The sequence below is a fragment of the Urocampus carinirostris genome, chromosome 13, assembly GCF_059441175.1.
Source record: "Urocampus carinirostris isolate Australia breed hairy pipefish chromosome 13, RoL_Ucar_1.0, whole genome shotgun sequence".
Classification (NCBI taxonomy): Eukaryota; Metazoa; Chordata; class Actinopteri; order Syngnathiformes; family Syngnathidae; genus Urocampus; species Urocampus carinirostris.
This window is the reverse complement of record NC_142361.1, coordinates 30,800,471-30,821,852: the sequence shown is the minus strand read 5'-3', so window position 1 is coordinate 30,821,852 and position 21,382 is coordinate 30,800,471. Positions and strand designations below refer to the sequence as shown.

Below are 21,382 nucleotides of genomic sequence, written 5' to 3'. Positions count from 1 at the left end.
GTGTGGAGTTTGCATGTTCTCCCTGTGCTTGTGTGGGTTTCCTACCAAAAACATGCATGTCAGGTGAATTGGCTGGTGTAAATTGTCCCTAGGTGTGAATGATAGTGAGTTGTCTGTCCCTGTGCGCCCTGCGACTGGCTGGCAACCAGTTTAGGGTGTCCCCTTCCCACTGCTCGAAGATAGCTGGGATGGGCTCCAGCACCCCCGCGTCCCTACTGAGGATAATTGGTGCAGATAATGGATGGACGGACGGATGGATGGATTTTATGGCAATAAATTGCAAAATGAACAACATTCTCATCCATAGATACATTTATACCATAAACTAACAGTCTTTTTTCTGACTCTGTGCTTAAAATTAAGGAACTCCCGTGGAAAAAACAACCAAGCTGCAATATCCCACACTGAAGTTTGAAGACATCGGTGGTAACGAAGAGACATTGACGGTAAGCCAAATGGATTGACAGTTTGTTTACGTACTTTTTTCAGGATGGGTCTACTCGTAACTTCAAACTTTTCAATATTTGTAATAATTTTGTTGTGTGTAAAAACAAGAACCACGTATTGCCCCTTTGAAAAGGATGTATAGTGAGAGGTAAAAAGCCCATTCGTTTCCCAGTTCTTAAAGAAATCCATTACATCCCTGTTGAAGAACAATAATCTGAGGTGGGAATCGTGTAATAAAATTGCCCTATAGTATATCTCTGGAAATGTGTAGCCACTGTCTTCTGAACCATGATACCCAAAATAAAAACATTAAATATTAAAATAGTATATAGTACTACTTGTGTGTAATATACTTGTATATAAAAGAAACATCATAAATATTGTATTTATCTTTAGTTGTGATGTGACTTAAGCTAGTCAGGTCAAGTAGCGGGTGGATACAGAGGAGGAGGAGACAGTGATGGCGGAATAAAAATTAAAGAATTCTCTTGCTTTATTCACCTCATTATTTATTATAATGGTCCCGATTGATCACGGACATGCAACTTAGCCAGGGTAGCAATTTGTTTGCTTTCTTCATTTTACTTGATATTGCAAACATTGCTTCCATGGTTATCATGTTTTTCATGTCTTTTTAGCATCAATGCAAGCCTTGGAAACCAGAGCTTATACTATTAGGGGCCTAAAGCCTTTACAAAGCACACAAGATTCTGATCTGAATTAAAAGAATGGCATTGTGGGAGACAGAAGCCAATTATATATCAGCATTTTCATGATGCCGTTACGCAAACCAATAGCAGATCAGTATTGTATATGACGTCGAACAATAGCAGACAGGCACCTTGAAAAGGTAACAGTCATACGCACGAACACAGCAAAGTTTGAATTTTGAGAGATTTTATTCGCAAACAGGACAGCTGGTTGGGTTTTAAAAGTTTTGCTGAATAGATATAATGGGCAACAGGTATATACCTACTTGTACACAAAAAATCAGATTTTATCAATATTTTGTATTGTGTATTTTGCAGGATGTGTGTAAACTGCTTATCCACATGCGACACCCAGAGATTTACCAGCAGCTGGGAGTAGTTCCTCCTAGGGGATTTCTACTCCATGGACCTCCTGGCTGTGGAAAGACCTTGCTAGCCCAAGCTGTGGCCGGGGTAAGGGAGGACAGAACATAAAATTTGGTTCTTATATTGTAAATGAATCCAATTGTTGATGTAAAAATCCAATTCCTTCAGTCGTTACACTACTGATACCAAATATAGCTACCCTGGTGCAAAAAGTTCCACACCTAAATGGCTGTGGATCATTCTTTTTAGGAAAGACTTGATAACCAACTGCATTGTTTTCCTTTAAATAGCATGAAAAAATAGCAATGTTCTCCTCAATCGCTGACTATGGACATTTTTATTTCAGGAGTTGGAACTCCCCCTGCTGAAAGTCTCTGCTCCAGAATTAGTGTCCGGAGTGTCTGGAGAGTCTGAACAGAAGCTCCGGGAACTGTTTGACCTCGCCACGGTTGGGCTACTTCACATGTATCCAACAAATAGTGTTTAACTAAATGTTTACATTTTTGTCTCAATCTATTTGCTACTTTATCTTCCAGAGCTCTGCACCATGTATTCTGTTTATTGATGAGATAGATGCTATAACACCAAAGAGAGAAATTGCCTCAAAAGACATGGAAAGGAGGATTGTAGCCCAGCTGCTGACCTGCATGGACGGTACATGCTTACATACTTATATACATACATGCAATATATTTAATAAATATTGGTTTTTATGTCCTTTCTAGACCTGAACAGTCTTACCGTGGCAACACAAGTCCTGGTCATCGGTGCTACCAATAGGCTGGATTCCCTTGACCCTGCACTGCGGAGAGCTGGACGCTTTGACAAGGAGATATGTCTCGGAATCCCAGATGAAAAATCTCGTCTACGGTAAAAGAAATGTGATTTTTTTTTTTTTTTTTTTTTTTTTTGAATGGTAACTCAAGATAGCAGCATCTCTTTTTAGAGGCTGCACTGATTTTCTTTCATTTTACATTGTAAACACTCCATAAATATAGGGTCACCCACGTAGTGTCCGCTCGAATACCCTTGTAGCTTGTGAATCAGTTCGTAAAATAGCTCAACGGTGATGGGTCTTTGTGATTTTCCAGGAAACTTGATTTTTAACTGGCATTAAAAATCAATGCCACGATCAGTGACTTTAAAATGATGATCAATTCTTCCGAAATTCTATTTTAAATAAGTTTATAATTTATATATAAATCAAGGCAAATGTTTAGTAGTTTATTGAGTCTATTTCTGTCGGGAACCAGAATAGGATCAGGACCCAAACGCGTGACATTCTCACACAAGCCTTTTATTTTACGGGAAATGGGGAGTAATGCATGTTAGGCAGCGGTCTGACGTGGAAATACAGGAAGCCAGAGACAGACGAGATAGATTCCAATTGCCTGAGTTGATAACGGACAGATGGGGTCGATACCAGACAGGACGGGAAAGACAGGATAGATAATGAACCAGGATATCGAAAATAAACAGGAGAAACTAGACGGGAACGAAAACTGGGGAAAATAATAAACAGGACCAAATAAACGGGAACAATACCGGACAGGAAATACCAACAGGAACAGGACTCAGTTGAAACCCACGTCTTGCGGGGCAGAGGTTCGTTGACGGGCTGACAAAAGGAAAGTGACAGGACTGGGTGTAAATAGCAGGGAAGCCAATCTGTCAACGAGGCGCAGCTGACGCCACACGGGCGGGGCCAATTGGGCGCCATTGTGACCGAGACAATTTAACCCCTACTTCTAGTTATTTAACAATGCCATAACATGATTATAACATATAAATAACACAAGTTGTTATTTTAGAAGTGTATATTAAACTGGTAGCGATTCACACTAATCAGTGACAAGACGGTAGTTTTCAGCTTGAAAAATGTTGGTGCAAATTGAAATGATAAAAATGACAACTGGAGATGAGATCTCTCTCCTTAACATGACTGTAACCATATGTTGTGTTTTCCCCAGGATTTTGAAGACTTTGTGTCGTAAACTGAAGATTCCAGAACATTTTGATTATGGCAAGCTTGCCCATCTCACCCCAGGTTACGTGGGCGCGGATCTCATGGCACTTTGCAGAGAAGCTGCCATGAATGCAGTCAACAGGACACTTTTGGTAAAAAAAGAGCCAAAGGAGAGCAAAACGGACATCGTCGACAGCAACGGGGCTTTTGGAACTGAAACTGAGATGGAAAAGGAATTGAATGAAAACAACTGTACAGCATTATCCCTAAGCAACACAACTTCAGAAACAGCGACTGATACTGTCCAAGCTCATGATCATCTGGAAACTGAGCAACTGCCGGTACTGAAAACTATAAACTTTATATTGAGGTCTATTAGCACGCACTCAAATTTGCCAGAATTTTGGATATGTGCCCTATAATCCGGTGCGCCTTTACTGCGGACAAAATTGAAAATATGTTTGTTCAATTATTGGTCAGTCGATAACCTTTACCACTGGCCACCATTGCATAACAATGGTGGCAATGGAGAGCAAACTTAATAGCAATGGTAGGAACATGGAATCCTAACCACCAAGCCGCTAGAGTCTTGGATGGTTGTTCACACGACAACATTAAATGCAATGTGAATCGAACCTAGATCACGGCGGGGGAGCACGCCTGATCCTATACTTTAGATTACTAGGAATACAGGCAAGACATGAAAGGGCATTGTTTTATCTCATAATCATGCTGTTTTCCGTCATGCTACCATATAATCTTAGCGACATGAAAAGACAAAAAGTGATTTAAAATTGGTATAAAACTCTGTTTCATTTTTTTCTTAGCTCGAACTAAAAAATTTATGTGAGAAACATTTTGAACACATTCGGCCATGCACTTATATCTTTCAGTCAAGTCAAGACACATTTATTTATATAGCCCTTAATCACAAAAACGTCTCAAAGGACTGCACAGGATTACAATTACACAATTCCCTGATCTCAAACCAACATGCGGGCAAGGAACAACTCAAAACCTCGGTGTGAGGTAAAAGAGAAACCTTGAGAAGGGGCCTCACAAGTGGTAATCCCCCTTCCAGGATGACCAGGGTGAAATAGAACAACTGAATTACTTCCCACAATACCTTTCTCTTTATTCAGTTCAGAATATAATGCACTTTGTAGAGACATTGCTAGTCAGTGATCGAATACTGCTTTTCAGCGGTCCTCAACTTTATCGGTACCACGGACCGGTTAAATGACAATATTCTCGCAGCCCAGCCCAATGATAACAACAACAATTCAGTACTGTGACTAAAAATAGTATGATTATGAGATGGAATCTAATGCCTTTTCATGTGTCGTCTGTATCCCTAGTGGTCTAGAGGACAGGATCTGGTGCGCTCCCCACCACCATCCACATTCGATTCCCGTTGCATCAAATATGCAATTTTGATCAGTGATATATTCTGAATTACAAATCAATGTAAAAATCTGGTACTTCTTTATTTTTTCAGCAAGCCCTAACCCTTACCGTTGTTTTAACTCCATGCGTCCAATGGTGCTGTGCACCTTACAGTGCGGAAAATATGGTAATTTTACTGTCCATTGAAATGAAGTCACATTTTGGTGTCTTTTTTTGTTCTCTTTCTGTCAGGATGAATTGTGTCAGTTGCTGGAAGTCCTCAAGAACACGAGCACTCTACCAGAAGATGACCTGACCAACCTTTCTATCATCATGTCCGACTTCGAAGCCTCTCTTTCCACTGTACAGCCTTCAGCCAAAAGGGAAGGCTTTGCCACTGTGCCCGATGTCACCTGGGATGATGTAGGAGCCCTCCATGATATAAGGGAAGAACTCACAATGGCCATCATGGTAAGATCATTTTATTTGCTATTCCGTGCATTTATTCGCATCGCGATTTTGAGTCAAGTCTGATATGTGTGTATGTGTCATGTAGGCTCCAGTACGTTCTCCTGAGCAGTTCAAGGCTCTTGGTTTGAGTGCTCCATCAGGGGTGTTGATGGCTGGTCCTCCGGGTTGTGGAAAAACGCTTCTTGCTAAGGTTCTCTTTTAAAATATATTGCCATTAATGCCAGTTGAGTATGTGTAATAAGCTGTACATTTTTCTCTATTTTGATGCATTACCATCCCTATCCCAGCTGTCTTGGGGCAGAGGACACCCCTAAACTGGTTCCCAGCCTGTCGCAGGGCACACAGAGACAGACAACTCACTCGCTCATTCACACCTAGGAACAATTTGGACCGGCCAATTAACCTGACATGCATGTTTTTGGAATGTGGGAGGAAACCGGAGTGCCCGGAGGAAACCCACGCAAACATGGGGAGAACATTGCAAAACTCCGCACAGGAGGATTCGATCCCATGACCCTCAGAACTGTGACGCGGACGCGCTGACCACTCAGCCGCGGTGCCGCCATCATTAAAGCATGTATATTACATTAAGCTAAAACAGAACAACCAACAAAAATATTATGTTTTCAGAGGAACTTTGTAAAATTTTAATACAAATTGCAAAAACAATAGAATAGCCTTTATTGGGAGGAAACCGGAGTGCCCGGAGGAAACACAGGAATGTTAGATCTCATGACCTCAGAACTGTGCCACACACGGGCTAACCACTGCGCTGCTGTGCTGCCCATTGATGCCCTAACATTAAAGTCAAATCAAAATTTAGTATTGTCAAGGTTAAAACTTGAGATTGTATTAAAAAGAAAGAAACAGTCTGAGTCGGAAATCGAGTTGGGTAGCCCTTTCATTGGAGCACATCAGAGCTGTCCCAAAACACAGGCGTAAAACCACACATCTGATTGGCTTAAACAAGATCACAGGTTCAGTATCTTGCCCAAGGACACTTGTACATTTAACTTTGTGATTTCCAATTGTATTCGTTTTTTTTTTAAACTCGTTTAAAAAAACTTGAACAAATGTAAAATATATATATTTTTTAAAATTTTAAATATGCTTAAATTTTATTTTAAATGTGGTCAAAATGTAAGTATAATAACCTACCTTTTCAGAGATTTCTTTTCAAATATGTTTTAGTTGTACGGAATGACCGAGGCTTTAAATACTGTACAACTACTCTTATTGTGTATTTTTAAACCTGATTACTTTGTTTTGTAGCAATTTCAGCATCCCCGTTGTGATTTATCATTACAGGCGGTTGCTAATGAGTCAGGTCTCAACTTCATATCTGTCAAAGGACCAGAGCTCCTCAACATGGTGAGTCACATGAAATAAACAATATCTTTTGGTGGATAATAGTAAAATAAGAATTAAAAATAAATGGTTCTTTGTTGTCACCCGTGTGGTTGAATCATTGTGTCCAAAGTTTTTTGGCCAAACTGCTTGCAATCCATACATTTGAATTCTTCTTTGTGTTTATTCAGTACGTTGGCGAAAGTGAGCGAGCGGTCAGGCAAATATTCCAAAGGGGCCGCAACTCTGCTCCCTGTGTTATTTTCTTCGATGAGATTGATGCATTGTGTCCTCGACGTTCCGGCCATGAGGTGAGAGCATGGATTCCAAATATGTTCGTCTGTCCAGGAAGTAATTTTGCACCCTGTTTTGATTTTCAAGCTCTTTTTTATTTATTTTTGATTGTGGAGCTCATTTTGGGTAGTATTTTCTAGTCTGGACTTTTACTGTTTAGGGTCTATGCAAAATGGAATTCCCGAAGCGCCTTTAGAGCATGGGGTCACCGAATAGCTCACCAGTGTCGTTGTAATCTTCTAGGATATTGGATTTTTAACTGTCATGTTTTTGTGGTCGACTGAGCCAATTTTAAGCCTACTTCTAATAATTATTACCTGTTATAACTTAAGGGGCTGTAGTAAATTCAAAATCCCAAAGGTGAGAACCACCAGGAAAAGTATGTGTGTGTCTGTGTGTGGAGTCAAACTTTGGAACAATTTACAAGACGAGATCAAACAATGTCCTACTATTCACATGTTCAAACATAAATACAAAAAAAATATTATTGGCAGAATACAGAGATGAAGAAAATGGCGTATGAGTGATACTAGATATTGGAAATACTGCGTTTACAACTATAGTCAACCTTGTGGGTATTGTTACTATTATTATACGATAACTGTTATTATTGCTATTGTTGTTATTATCATTGGTGTCACAGTGATATTTAATGACTAGTAGGATTGTAACGTTAATAGATGAGTACTACGATGATTAGTGTATAAAATATGTGACTATTGTTATTATAATTATTGATATCTGACCTATGTAATATGTATATCCGTGAGACTATGTTATATTAGACACAAGAGGTGAAGACGATCTGTAAAATTTCTTTAATAGGGAAGACGAAGGGGTAGGGAAAATAAGCGTCTGCTTCTTACTACCCCCTTTCAAACATGCTTTTTGTTGTTAAGTCATTAATTCATAGTAACATAGTAATAACACGATAAGTTATTTTAGCAATGCTCATCAAACTGGTAGCCCTTCGTGCTAATTAGTAACGAAATATAGGATTGAGCTTCAAAAATTTGGTGTAAGTTTTTAAGAAATTTCTGTGTAACAACATATCTTGTTATTTTAGAAATATATATCAAACTGGTATCCCAGTAACAGATAAGTAGCTCTCAGCTTCAAAATGATCATTATTGACTTGGTTTATTTTCAGTCTGGAGCCAGCGTGCGGGTGGTTAATCAGATGCTAACCGAAATGGATGGTTTAGAAGCCCGGCGGCAGGTCTTTATCATGGCTGCAACCAACAGGCTAGGTATTGATCTTTTCTTAGAAAGGCAAAACGAATCAAAGAATGCATTTCCAATGGTTTCGAAACTACATATTTTTTGGGTGTATTTTTCCAGACATCATTGATCCCGCTATATTGAGACCAGGTCGTCTGGATAAAACCTTGTATGTGGGCTTGCCACCTCCAGCTGACCGCCATGCAATTCTGCTTACAATTACAAAGGTATGTGACAAAGGACATTTGAGTGTAAGGGAGCGTTTTTATAAATGCAGAGGTACCTCTAAGTACAAAAGTTTCAGGTTACAAAGTACTTAAAAGGGAAAATATTGCCTCAAAGGCGTTTCACGATGCAAAGTCAAATATACAGTACAGTATGTGCTGCCAATCGCTGCTCCCAGAATTCTACCTGGCAAACAGGTGCGTATGCCTTTATCCCAGCATGCTATCCATTATTCTTTGTTTTACATTATAGATAGATAGATACTTTATTCATCCCCTAAGGGAAATTCACATTTCCAGCAGCATCCCTGAGCTGAGAACAGTACAATAATAAAGCCAAAAGAATACAATATACAAATACCCAGTGTGACGTGCAAATGCCCACTGTAGCGTGTTATATAGAGTAACTAAATAGTGCTACACAGAATACATATTGCAGTAAGATTCGGTAATATCCAATGTAGGTGGTGTGGTTTAATGTGGGCCTTTACTCTGCCGGGTGGAGTTAAAGAGCCTCATGGCATGAGGAAGAAAAGATCTCTTCAGTCTGTCCGTAGTACAAGACAGTGACAGCAGTCTGTCGCTGAAACTGCTCTTCTGTCTGGAGATAATGCTGTGTAGTGGATGCGATGGATTGTCCATGATTGACCTCAGCTTTTTCAGTGCTCGTCTCTCAGCTACTGTTGTTAGGCTATTATGTGCCCCTCGTTTCATTTATTGTGCGGTAATCTAATTTTAACATGTATTTGTTTCATGTTCTGATGCTCTTTTATAATTTAAAATATATACTTTTGCGGGGTCTGGAACGGATTAGTGCATTTACATTCAAAAGGCGTCTCTACTTACAAATATTTCAGGTTACAAAGAAACTCCCAGAATGTATCAAATTTGTAAATAGAGGTGCTATTGTATTAAAAAGAGGCGTTTCCCCTTTTTATACTCCCCCAAGTGGTCCTACTGTAAATACCGGGTTTGAGTTGACAAGTGAGTTAAGAAGAGTGGAGATTAACATGAATCTGTCTCCAATGGATTTTTCTTTTGATTATCTTTTAGAATGGAACCAAACCTCAACTGGAGGAAAATGTAAGTCTGGAAGAAATTGCGTATGATCAACGCTGTGACTGCTTTACGTAAGTATCTTTAAACATGCCCCAGCGTGCCAATCCCTGATTCGTGCAGCTTAACTTGCTGGAATTTATTACAGATTTTCTGTAACAAGAGCTTTACCAACATGCCTTCAGTTGGATTGATTTACATGCTCAGTCCCATTACTCCCCCTTCCCCTTGATTTAGCAAAGCATGTTTAAAATAAGGGTAAGAATGTTTGAACCCTCTGCAAAGCGAACAGTAAGGTCAGGTGGAATAGTAAGGAATAGTCAGGAGCCACACTCTTTTGTCATTATCGACCTCGTGAGTGGGATGAACCAATTATATCTATGTTGTGTTGTTTTATGGTACATAAATACCTACACAGGGCACTGTGAGACTAGAAAAAACACCTTTTTACAGGAGAGGTGGTTGCAGCAGATGAGGAGGAATAAACAACAGTGAAACGCAGTACTTATCTAGCTGCGTATCTTTTTGTTATGGAAATTAATCACTACAGTTGTCACTTTTTTGAAGAGAGTGAAATGAAAAGAAAAAGGAAAACGACTGTTGCATGTGTTGCGTCAAGACAAACTTAGCTCTCAGTGATGTGGTAAGCATTAACTGCATTCCTAATTCCTAGAGCATTCAGTCACCTTCCCCACTGATGAGCTTTTTCTGTTTTTAATACTGGACACTTGCAAAGGAGATTGAATAGGATGCCAGGCCGTTATTTTGACTGTTATTCCCCGATGTTGTTCGTTATTTGTTATCGGTTTACATCAAGGGTGTCAAACTCATTTTAACTCTGGGGCCACACTATAGAACATTCTCTCGGGGGCCGGACGAGTAGATATAAGAGTAAGAAAAAGAGAGAGAACGAAATAAGAGAGGGAGAGGGTGAGAAAGAGTGTGGGATAAAAAAAGGGAGAAAGAGAGAGAACATGAGAAACCAAAGCGATAAAAAGGAGAAATAGTGAGAGAGGCAAAAAGAGAAAGAGATGAGAGAAGAGAAAGAGAAGGGGAGAAAGAGATAAGGGGAAAGCAAAAGGGAGAGAGAGAAAGAGAAAAGGAAAATGGAAGAGAGCAAAGGAAGGTAAAATGACACAGAGGGAAATAGACAAAGAGGAACAAAGAAAGACCCAAAGAGTGAAAGAGAGGGAAAGAGTGTGAGAAAAAGGGAGGAAAAGAGAGAGAGAGAGAGAGAGAAAGAAATACAAGTACAGTGTCTTTGTGAAAGGCTCCTGGCTTTGGCAACATTAACTGGACATATTTCAAAGTGCAGCTTTGTTTTTCTCTTGCGCTTCTCTGAGCGTTGTCTCACGGGCTGGATTCAATCCCTTCGCGGGCCTGATCCGGCCTGCAGGCCGCCTGTTTGACACTCCTGCTTTACATCATTCTTTGATAACCACACCTTTTAGGGCAGATCTCCTTTTTTTAACCTAGGGGATTTCATAAAAAAGGGCATAAGGAAGGGAATTTGGAACAGATTCGTAATTTGATATTGTTAGGGTTTTTGTACAATCCCTTTCTGTTCTCCTTGCAAGTATAAAATTCTCATTTTGAGTGTCTACTAAACTCAACTTATCACTCGCCAAAATGAAAAGGAGAAGATAGTACTATTTAGGTGGGTGAAATAAGAACTAATGGGATTAAGCCAAATTCTGAGATTTTTTTTGTGTATAGAATTTGGTGTTAGCAGGTAGTTGCCTTGCATGGCTGACGCTGCTAGCGGTGTATGTATGTGTGTGAATGGGTTAAGTGTGAAGCACATTGTAAAGCACTTTGTGAGGTATTTATTGGCTTGAAAAGCGCTACAGTATATAAATGGACCATTTCATCAAAACGACCTTAACTTATCATGGTCTGCTTGTCTTAAGCCTCTGTCCAGCACAGAATGTCCGTGCCAGTTTATTAAACTAGCTCGATTACATTTCCTAATCATATATTTTTATTTTAATTATATAGAGCGATATTTGTGGATCTCAACTGTAATTCTTTTATCCGTTACAGTGGTGCTGACCTTAGTGCGTTGATGAGGGAAGCATCAATTAATGCTCTGAAGGCCTACTTCAAGTCCCAGTCCACGCAGCCTTCTTCTTCTGGTAACTTTTTCCTATTTTATTTTAATTTAACATATTATAATGTGTAATCATATTTTTACAAACGTTGTCAAAAAAGCTGTTTCAAGTTCTTTTTTTTTTTTTTTTTTTTTTTTTTATCAATAAAAGGCCAAGGGGCAGCATGGCGGCGCAGTGGTTAGCGCGTGTGCAGGCACAGTTCTAAGGTCTCGGGAACCTCCTGTGTGGGTTCAAATCCAGCTACCGGAGTTTGTATGTTCTCCCCGTGCTTGTGTGGGTGCCCTCCCACAGTCCGAAGACATGCATGTTAGGTTAATTGGCCGGTCCAAATTGTCCCTCGGTGTGAATGAGCAAGTTGTCTGTCCCTGTGTGCCCTGCGATTGGCTGGCAACCAGTTTAGGGTGTCCCCTGCCCACTGCCCGATGATTGCTGGGATGGGCTCCAGCACCCCCGCGACCCTAATGAGATGAGATGAATAAAAGGCCATGCACAGTTGTGGCTGCGATCCATTATCTCCGATTGACTATTGCCGAGCGCAGGGTCTGGTAGAGTGCTGGTTTTTTTCCCATTTGAGGCTGTTTAACTGCGCCATTGTGGCCCGCCCAAAATGAACTTCACGCTCGTGGCCGCGTTCCACTATGCGCGGTCAAATATTGCTGAGAAAGTAAATTTGTCTATTTTTCCCCCTGCTCTTTCCAACTCAAATAATCAGCTCCTGTCAGGCGGCGATCCATTATCTCCGTTCAGCTACTACTGCGAGCGAGGGCCGGCAGAGCGCATGTTAGAAAAGGCGGGGGGCTACTTTGTGGATTTTCGTATATCGCAGGGAGGGTGTGGTCCCAGTTAGGAGATAGACGAGGTATTACATCACAAACGTCTGAATAATAAAACTTTATTTTAGAAATTGATTAGCCATATTGAATAAGTGCCTGTTATTTGTCAAAATACTTTTTATTTCAATGGGTTGTTTTGATTTATTGTCCATTATCACTTTTGAGCTTCCATACCATCATCCCACAATGGCAAAGTGAAAAGGGAATATTTACCATAGTTTTGCTAGATCAGCATTCTAAGAAAATGTTGTTTTCAAGTGGCCCCATAACGTTTTGGGATTTTTTTTGTATGTGGCCCTCATAGGAAACTGTTTGCAGACCTCGGAGTTGCAGACCTAAGAGTTTTTATGCGTGGGAAAGAAAAGCCCCAAAAGTAAAATTGTGGATGTTTCCATGCAGGTCACACATTCTCCTCTGGACCCGTCGTGGCTATCAAAGTGAGCAAAGATAATGTAGAGGATGCTTTTAGAAAAGTTCGACCTTCCGTGTCAAAAAAGGTAACGTTTCACAAAAGTAGAGCGCGTGAAGGAAAAAAAAATCCAATAACTGCGCTTGTGCTTTGTTTCTTTGCAGGATCAAATCATGTATGAGATGTTGAAGGCATCACTTAGCGAGTAAGATCAGGAACAAAATAATGCCAGGAGCCGTTTATAATTTGATTAACAGTCATCACGGTATATAAATAACTTGATACTTTTTTTTTTTGTAAAAGCTTATTTTTATTGCAGTAAAGTAATTTGTAAATGTGATCTAGTTTCATTGATATGAGCCATTCTATTTCAAGGTCAAAGCATTTATAGAAAAAAAACCTCTACATTTTGGTAACCATTTCCCCAGCATTAAATTACATTTAAATTAACAAGACAACCTTAAATCATCAATCAGAATAATACTTTGTTGCAATTGCTGAGATACATAGCACAGGTTAATCATTGAGTATACTTTTATATGATACAGACGCTGCCTGACTTACGAACGAGATTCCGGACGATCGTTTGTAAGTTGAATTTGTTCGTAAGGTGCTTCAGTGTTATATTTTGTATGTTTAAGGCTTATATAAGGAACCTGTATTGTTTTGTACTAAAAAAGAAACATTTCATAAAATAATATGCTCTATAAAGTAAAGTTTAACATACTGTTGGAAGATGAACTTCAAGAGTTAGGCGACTTCCTCCTCTGTTGTAAAAAGTGGCCGGAAAAAAAGCGTTCCGACCATTTTCTCAACCGCATCAAGCTTTCTTGTTCCACTTTCATTTCAAAAGAAACAGCCTGCCTCTTCTTTACACTTTACACCAACCAAATTCGAGTGGATGCACGAGATATTAAAAAATACAAATGTCAAAGTTCTTAGCGCGCTGGAGATACAGTATAGTATGTTTACACACAAACTAGAAAGAGGAAGGATTTCTTCTTCGGGGTGGATGCTGGGTGACCTCTCACAGCGCCACACGCCGGTAGTGGCGGCAAAAAGCACCACAGTAATGTCCTGTACTCGGAAAAAGGTGCATAATACAAAATCTAACTTACAGCAAGTCCGGATATTTTTCGACTTACCGAAAAAATGTTAGTATATAATGCTTTACGTAAGTCGAATGGTTGTAAGTAGGGGAGCGTCTGTATTCAAATCTAATAAGATGGCATAATTGAGTTTGGGCCATAATCATCAATAATAAAACTATAACAGGTATGTAATATTTCAGTTCATTTGTAATGAATCCATTATAACAATGTAAAAATATAGTAGGATACAAAATGACAACAAAATTATCAAGTTAAACCATTTATCAGTACTAGCTATAGTAGCAACATATAAAAAACATAGTCAACTTATTGTCCATTTAGAAATGTTAACGGCCTGTATTCAGATTAAAAAAGAAACAGAAATACAAGGAAATACATATTTCCCCAAAAAGATCCGACAAGCAGCGTTGAAATTATTTCAATATTTAAAAAAGAAAGAAAGAAAAAGATTTGGCTCAAAAGGTTAAAATGCATTAATAAAGATGACATTGAGAATCAAATTGCACATTGTTAAACAGCTATGAAATTTAACAAAGAACACAATAATTCTCAATACTTTATCAGCGAGAATATATTGTGAGGTTTCAGTTTATCACCACCTTTCAGTTCAGTCAGTTCAATCAGAACCAAGCATCCTAGAATCTCTGCACGTTGCTTCTTCATCAGTTCACAAGCCGCTGACAAAGTACCTAAAACCGAGACAAAATATAACATAAGACACAAAACACGTGCTTTGGCATATACTAGATTCTGAAGGTGAATTCTGTTCAACGCTTTGAATGTCAAAATCCAATTCACCAAAAGCTTTGGAACGGCACACCCGAGACTATAGTTAAAAATGTTATATTTTGTTTAGTAGACGAAGAACTCAACCTGAATTAATATGATGGCACCAAGATTTTGTATAGAAAATATTTTTATATCTATTCCCTTTCATTGCATAGTTCATTCTAAAAAAAATAAAATTGACATGAAAATGCCTGGATTCAGAGGTTCTAAACTTCCATTTTCTTTTAGAATAGAATAGAATAGAATATACCTTTATTGTCATTGTTACAAATGGGCTAACATATTGTGACAACGAAATTGGGCATGACACTCCAGTTTTACACATTCATAGTGAGGTATGAGCAAGAAGATAAAGGAACAGAGAAGATAATGTTATAAGACAAGGGGGATAAGGCTATAGTTATAATTTACATGGTATTTACACAAGAAACGTCGGCATGTGGGATGTTACATACAGGGTTGTCGTGATAACGTTGGTATCGTAACGGTTGTGCAATATTGCATTTGGTGCAAAGTCATCATAGTGCAAAAATAGTCAGCATGAAAACAGGAAATGGTCAGACATTGTGCAATTTGAGCATTAAACGTAGTGCAGTCGACATGTGCAAGAACAAGACATGAGTAACATTATATTCGTATGAGGTTGGATTTTAGTGATTGAGCACATTTTATCTATGCAGACATGAGTTAATCCATGCATATTTTAATGAATAAAAAATGTATACATACATAAAGGGGTGAAATAAACGGACATTAAGGGTGCTTAGAAAAGGGTTTAGTTTGCTGAGAAAAAACACTACTACCCTCGTAAATTTGCTAGTAGCGGACATATTTCAAAGGGGTTATTTGTCACATATAATTAAAATTAAATTAATTTAAATAGGCAAGGCAAGTGCTTTACAGAAATGGCAAAGAGACAGGTTAAAAACACACAATTAAAGTTAAAGCATAGAAGAAAAGACATTGAAATTTAAAATGTGGTTTTTAAAATGCATTAAAACCACAGATAAAACATAATAAAAATCAATTGAAGTAAAAATAAAGTAAAATTGAAGAGTGCAGATACACAAAATCTTGATGCACGAAGCACGCTGCCATTCATCAATAACAAATTGATCGAAGCATTTGCAGGGTGCGAGACACACAGACCACAACAAATACTCCTTTATTGGCCAAACTAGGCGGCCGCTTAGGGCCGGCAACCAGTTTGATATGCATTTTAAAAACAACACGTTTTTACCATGTTATCAATATGTTATCACCAGTTGTAATTATTAAAAAGTAGAATTTAAATGGGCTTAATCTGAAAAGATCTCACCTCCGGTTGCAAGAAGGTCATCAATAAGCACGACGTTCTGCCCTGGTGTCACCGCCTCCTTTTGGATCTCTATTTCTGCCTGCAACAAGAGATAAATAGCATACTTTTTACTTCTTTTGTAGACATTTCGAACCGTTAAAAAGAAAAACCCATAATTGATCCAGGGTCTGTCTATCTGTATACCAAAGCCATTGCTAGAGTCAAGAACACACCAAACATTCATTCCTCTTTGCTCTTCCCAACCTGACACTGATTATGAAGCCCACAGCGCAACAAAGGGTGAGTTGCTGTGCCATGCTACTTTTCATCAGCAGAGAGGCCCGACAGCACACACTGGTTTACCCCCTCTGCATCATATGAGTCGATTTTAGTCATTCTTGACTATCCTTTGCCATTAACATCCATCCCAAACACACTCTCTTTCATCCATTCAATTAAGCGACCTCCCATCCAGAGCATGTTTCCCCCCATCCGGTCAGCCATATTTGGGCCTTCATCTCATTCTTATTCCAACACTTTCTGCACTACATACTCTTCATCCATTCTTTCCAGCTGTCCAAACCATCTATTTGTCTTTGGATTTCTTTCTCTCTCTTTGCTTCCCCCTCTCTCACTATTTCTCTTTATTTTTTTTGTTTCTCACATTCTCTCTTTCTCTTTCCTTGTCCCACACTCTTTTTTCTCCCTCTCTCTTTCTCTTCTTTCTTTCTTTTTTTATCTTTCACTCTAATCTACTAGTCCAGCCCCAGAGAGAATGTTTTGTCTATCATGTGGCCCATGAGTTAGAATGGGTTTGACACCTCTGGTCTAATGTGATCAAGAACTAGTGCCATAAGAGCACAACCTACCAGCAAGATGTCTGACAACAAACATGGCGGAGACTACAAGGAATGGATTCCGCTATGTAAAAAAAAAAAAAAAAAAAAAATCTCGACCTAATTAACCTTGGTATAGTAAATGTACTTTAGAATGTTATTCAAATAAATGTTTTCTTTTTCTACCGAACAAAGTTTTGTTGGTACCACTAGGAGGCACTCAATATTACATACTGTCATTATCAAATTTCAGAATCTGCCTGATTTAATACAAAGAGCATTCAGTGTTTGTGAGCGAGCGCTGTACCGTTCCATATTCCAAATCGTATGCAACAGATACGGTGTCTCCTGGAAGTTTTCCCTTCTTCCTGAGCATCACGAAACCGACTCCTAGCCGCTGGGCAAGAAGGGGACCGAAGAGGAAGCCTCGAGCATCTAAACCTAACAAATACACAGAGACATAACTAAATGGTTTGAATGGTAAAGATGACAAGATATTTCATCAGGTCAGTAATTATATGGATTTCTTAGTTACAACAGGAGTCATAGTCGGGTCATGTTTATTTGTGACGCCCTTAATCACAAAGAGTCTCAAAGGGCTGCACAGATAATTGCAAACCACAGACTGTTATGACACCATCCCCTGATCTAAAACCTACATGAGGGCAAGGAAAAACTCAAAAACCTCAACATGAGGAAAATGAAGAAACCTTGAGATGAGACCGCACATGAGGTAATCCTCTTTCCAGGATGACCAGGCCGTAACCGATGTTGCAATAACAAATAATACACAGATATTGTCAACGTAAAATATAGGTTATTTGTATTCTATAGAATAGAAGTGTGTTTTAAGCTTAGATTTAAACATTCCCACTCAGGTTGCAGATCGGATCTCAGGGGGATAAGCGTTCCACAGCACCGGGGCCCAAATGGAGAACGCTCTTGAACTTGATTTCTTTTTGGCTCTTGGGATCACTAGTACACCAGTCATAGTTGGCTTGTTGTAAAAATTGAACTCCTTATTTTATAAATAAATCAGGTAAAACATGTCTGCGTATTTTGAGAACTTTATCTTGTTCTACCGTATATTCAAACTATTTTTTTTTAGTACAATAACAAAAGTAATACCTAGAATCAAGGTTTTTTTTAGTACGCCAGATGGCCGATTGTTTCGCACTAGTCTTGGAATTTCATTCTTCAAAAAAGATAAATATTTACCAGTAGCGATATCAGATAGTTCAGTGGAAATGAATTCTGACAATGAGAAAAATATATAACATTAGCAATATCGGATAATTCCATTGACATTTTTCTTTTAATCAAAAAACATCTACCATTAGCGGTATCGGATAATTTCATGGAAATTTATTCTTTCAAACGATCTACTATTACAAGTACATAAAAGCCATTAATAAATCTTAATAAACAAACTGTTCTGGCAATTGGGTCAGAGTTCATGTTTCGTTCTTAGAGAGTACAAAATCAAGACTTATCTTCAAAGACAATCAGGGGGAAAAAAATCTAACATTAACGTTGGTTGGTTGGATCCCTTTTCCATTTTCCAGTGGTGTGTCTCGGGTAAGTACAGCCTGGTGGCCAGGGTCGTTGCTAGCCATTTAGGTGCCCTAAGCACAAATGCTTAAGGTTTCTTTATTTGCATAACAATGTCAACAAACACGAGAATGATCTTTTGTTTATTTTAGATTAAAAAGATGAGGAAGTTTTACTTTTTTGTCTTAGTAAAATATTGTTTTAACATTCCTTGTATGAGATCTGTGTTAATAATTAAGTGCTTGAACCAAGGAGAGTGCGCCCTTTAAAACAGTGAGCCAAATGGGGCTTGAAATACAGTACAATAATGAGCTTTTTTAAAATTTAACATTGATTACCGGCAAGCGACGCATGAGCATCATTTAGTTTTTCAAAGAGTCTTCTTGACGTTTATAGGAAATGTTCGCACAGGTTTTCACCAAATTGCGAATTAGGTATAATAGAACATACCGCTAGGAGAGGAAGGGGGCACCATGAGACTGGATATAGGCCAGGGCACAAAGCAGATTCACCCCTTTTTTTTGGAAGAATTTGCTTTAAGCTGCTTTTGTATTGTTCAATCATATTAGCGCATATTATTAACACTTTTACCTCTTTACACTTTATTTTCCCCACAACCCTGTTTTCTTTTGGTGCCCTCCTTATGGGCGTTTGCGGGGCTACGGCCGTGCTCTCTCCAGGCCAACATATTTTTGCACTCATTCATTCGATCCTTTTCGTGATAGGCAAATATACCAACCATTGGACTCGGAAAGTCAAACAGATTTTACAAATAACGCAAAACATTTCACAACTGTTATTTAAGGTCAACAAAAACATAGTGCCAGAAAACATACAAAAATTCACTCGGAAAGAGGGAAATTATAACTTGAGGGGCTGTAGTGAATTCAAAATCCCAAAGGTGAGAACAACCAGGAAAAGTATGTGTGTGTCTGTGTGTGGAGTCAAACTTTGTAATAATTTACAAGATGAGATCAAACGATGTCCAACTATCCATGTGTTCAAATTTAAATACAAAAAAGCATTACTGGTGAAAGAAAGGGATGAAGAAAATGGGATATGAGGGAGATTGGAAATACTGCGTTTAAAACTATGGTTAACTTGTTATTGTTGCTCTTATTGTATCAGAACTTATTATAAATATTATTTTTATTGTTGTTATTGTTATTATCATTGGTGCCGCAGTGACATTTGGTAACTAGGCGCATTATGACGTTGAGGGATGGGTATTACGAAGATTAGTGTATAAAATATGTGATTATTGTAATTATTATAACTATTGATATCTGACCTATATAAGTATATCCATGAGATTTTGTTATATTAGACATAAGAGGAAAGGAGGATTTGTAAAAAGGAATTTAATAGGGAAGATAAAGGGGTAGGAAAAATAAGCATCTGCTTCTGACTACCCTTTTTCGAACATCTTATGTGACATTATTTTGTTGTTGACTCATTGTTTTTGTCCTGTTTTTATTTTAATGTTCGAAATAAGTTTTCATTTATTCATTCATTCAAAATGAACGAAGGGATCCAATAGGCCACTTGTATATCTCAACTATAAATCGCCTTTACGTAAACATCACCAAAACAATTTAAATTTGTCATTGGTCTGAGATTTTCTTTGAGAGGTGAACTTTCTTACCAGCAATCACATCAACCTTCCAGTTGTTGTTTTTCACGTGCTCTTCGAACAAGTCGGTAACTGCCGTCAAGGCATTGGGATTCTTCAGAATAGGACATATATCTCTGCAGCAGACAAACATATGTCTATGTGTTATTCATCACAATCGTTTTAAATATGTAATAAAATAATGCACATGGAATTTGAACAAGGACGTAGAAGACAAGTTAATGCAAGATTTGAATCTCACTTTTGTTCATTTAATTTCAGAGGACGATAAGCTAAAAGATAATGAAGGGACATGATTTCCGAAAAAGAACCTGGAACTTGGTTCTGGCATAAGATTCCGACGTACTCGTCCATACAATAACAATTATTTAACCAATCTTTCTTGGTAGTACTCAATAAAAAGCCCTGGTGTCACTGGGGAACTTTGAACATTTAATTACATTTTTGTTTTAATTACATTTATCTCTCTCCATTTCTGGCATTGATCTACAACTTTTATTGATAGAGTACCGGGCTACCAGTTTGATATAACTTGTTATTGTAATACTGTACTGAAACTCCAGTACTGTATAATGACACAGAGTGATTCACATAATTACAGGTCAATTATAAACATTTTTTGGACGAATTGATTACTTCGTGATTTTTGAGGAAATATTTCAAAACCAGCTTTCGGGTTTACAAGATGTTCTTTGTGGGCCAGCTGGTGCCCGCGAGCACCACGTTGGGAACCCCTATGATGTAAAAGCGTACGCCCCCGTACTGAATATTTCAGATGAAACGATAGAAAATTTAGCTTTCTTTGTAATTTTAACTTTTTTGGACTATTCGGAGCATTTGATGAACTTTTTATTGAATTGTATTGAAAACGAATTTTTAAAAGAAATCACACCCACTTCCTGGTTTTACGGAAAATCGTCCAGGGGTCTCAGATCGTGTCTTAGGAGAACCGTTTAAAACCAATCGTGCCACACGAGTTTCCGGATTCTCGTGCGTAGTTACCTATAATTCATTCTAAAATTAACCAAACACACAAAAAACTGAAATAACACAAATCCTTCATTAATAATGACATAAAAATACAGTATGAGCATGCGTAAAATGCAGGTGAAACATTTTCGTCATAAATACCTGAATAAAATGCCTTTTTTAGGAAAGTCTGGATATTCCTTGATATGCTGACGAAGCAGCTGGAGTTTGTTTTCTGAGCTTTCTTCCATTAAAGCAAATTCTGTAATTCCTCACTTTGCACTTTTTAATGTGTGGTCGATTTGACCCGACGTCGAATAGGACTGCCAATACAATCATTGAAGACAAACTCGA

General features: G+C 38.4%; 2 protein-coding genes across 3 annotated transcripts in view; one reads left to right on the top strand and one right to left on the bottom strand.

The window, feature by feature from the left end:
• The window catches only part of nvl (nuclear VCP like), a 21,408-nt gene extending 8,227 nt beyond the window's left edge, over positions 1-13,181 (top strand). For both annotated transcript variants that reach the window (XM_088350702.1, XM_088350701.1), the window contains 16 exons: positions 364-446; positions 1,476-1,610; positions 1,870-1,971; positions 2,060-2,177; positions 2,249-2,393; positions 3,494-3,830; positions 5,128-5,346; positions 5,432-5,536; positions 6,655-6,717; positions 6,885-7,004; positions 8,138-8,237; positions 8,329-8,435; positions 9,486-9,562; positions 11,532-11,623; positions 12,832-12,929; positions 13,006-13,181. In XM_088350702.1, the coding sequence (XP_088206828.1) occupies positions 364-446; positions 1,476-1,610; positions 1,870-1,971; positions 2,060-2,177; positions 2,249-2,393; positions 3,494-3,830; positions 5,128-5,346; positions 5,432-5,536; positions 6,655-6,717; positions 6,885-7,004; positions 8,138-8,237; positions 8,329-8,435; positions 9,486-9,562; positions 11,532-11,623; positions 12,832-12,929; positions 13,006-13,050 (1,946 nt within the window). In that variant the 3' untranslated portion in view covers positions 13,051-13,181. The remainder of the gene's footprint in view (positions 1-363; positions 447-1,475; positions 1,611-1,869; positions 1,972-2,059; positions 2,178-2,248; positions 2,394-3,493; positions 3,831-5,127; positions 5,347-5,431; positions 5,537-6,654; positions 6,718-6,884; positions 7,005-8,137; positions 8,238-8,328; positions 8,436-9,485; positions 9,563-11,531; positions 11,624-12,831; positions 12,930-13,005) is intronic.
• On the bottom strand, positions 13,144-21,382 carry aprt (adenine phosphoribosyltransferase). Its single transcript, XM_088350704.1, has 5 exons — positions 21,191-21,382; positions 20,072-20,175; positions 17,183-17,316; positions 16,061-16,139; positions 13,144-14,642 (listed from the first exon to the last, which is right to left on the bottom strand). The coding sequence occupies exons 1-5, from the start codon at positions 21,277-21,279 to the stop codon at positions 14,503-14,505; spliced, it is 546 nt and encodes a 181-aa protein (XP_088206830.1). The 5' UTR covers positions 21,280-21,382; the 3' UTR covers positions 13,144-14,502.

Bases quoted from the DNA above. Each gene is read 5' to 3' on its own strand.
- aprt (XM_088350704.1), bottom strand. From the start codon at position 21,279: ATGGAAGAAAGCTCAGAAAACAAACTCCAGCTGCTTCGTCAGCATATC. The intron at 17,317-20,071 runs GTAAGAAAGTTC...TGTATTTGTTAG, and splicing joins GAAGGTTGATGTGATTGCTG to GTTTAGATGCTCGAGGCTTC. The intron at 14,643-16,060 runs GTGAGATCTTTT...TCTCGGTTTTAG, and splicing joins TGACCTTCTTGCAACCGGAG to GTACTTTGTCAGCGGCTTGT.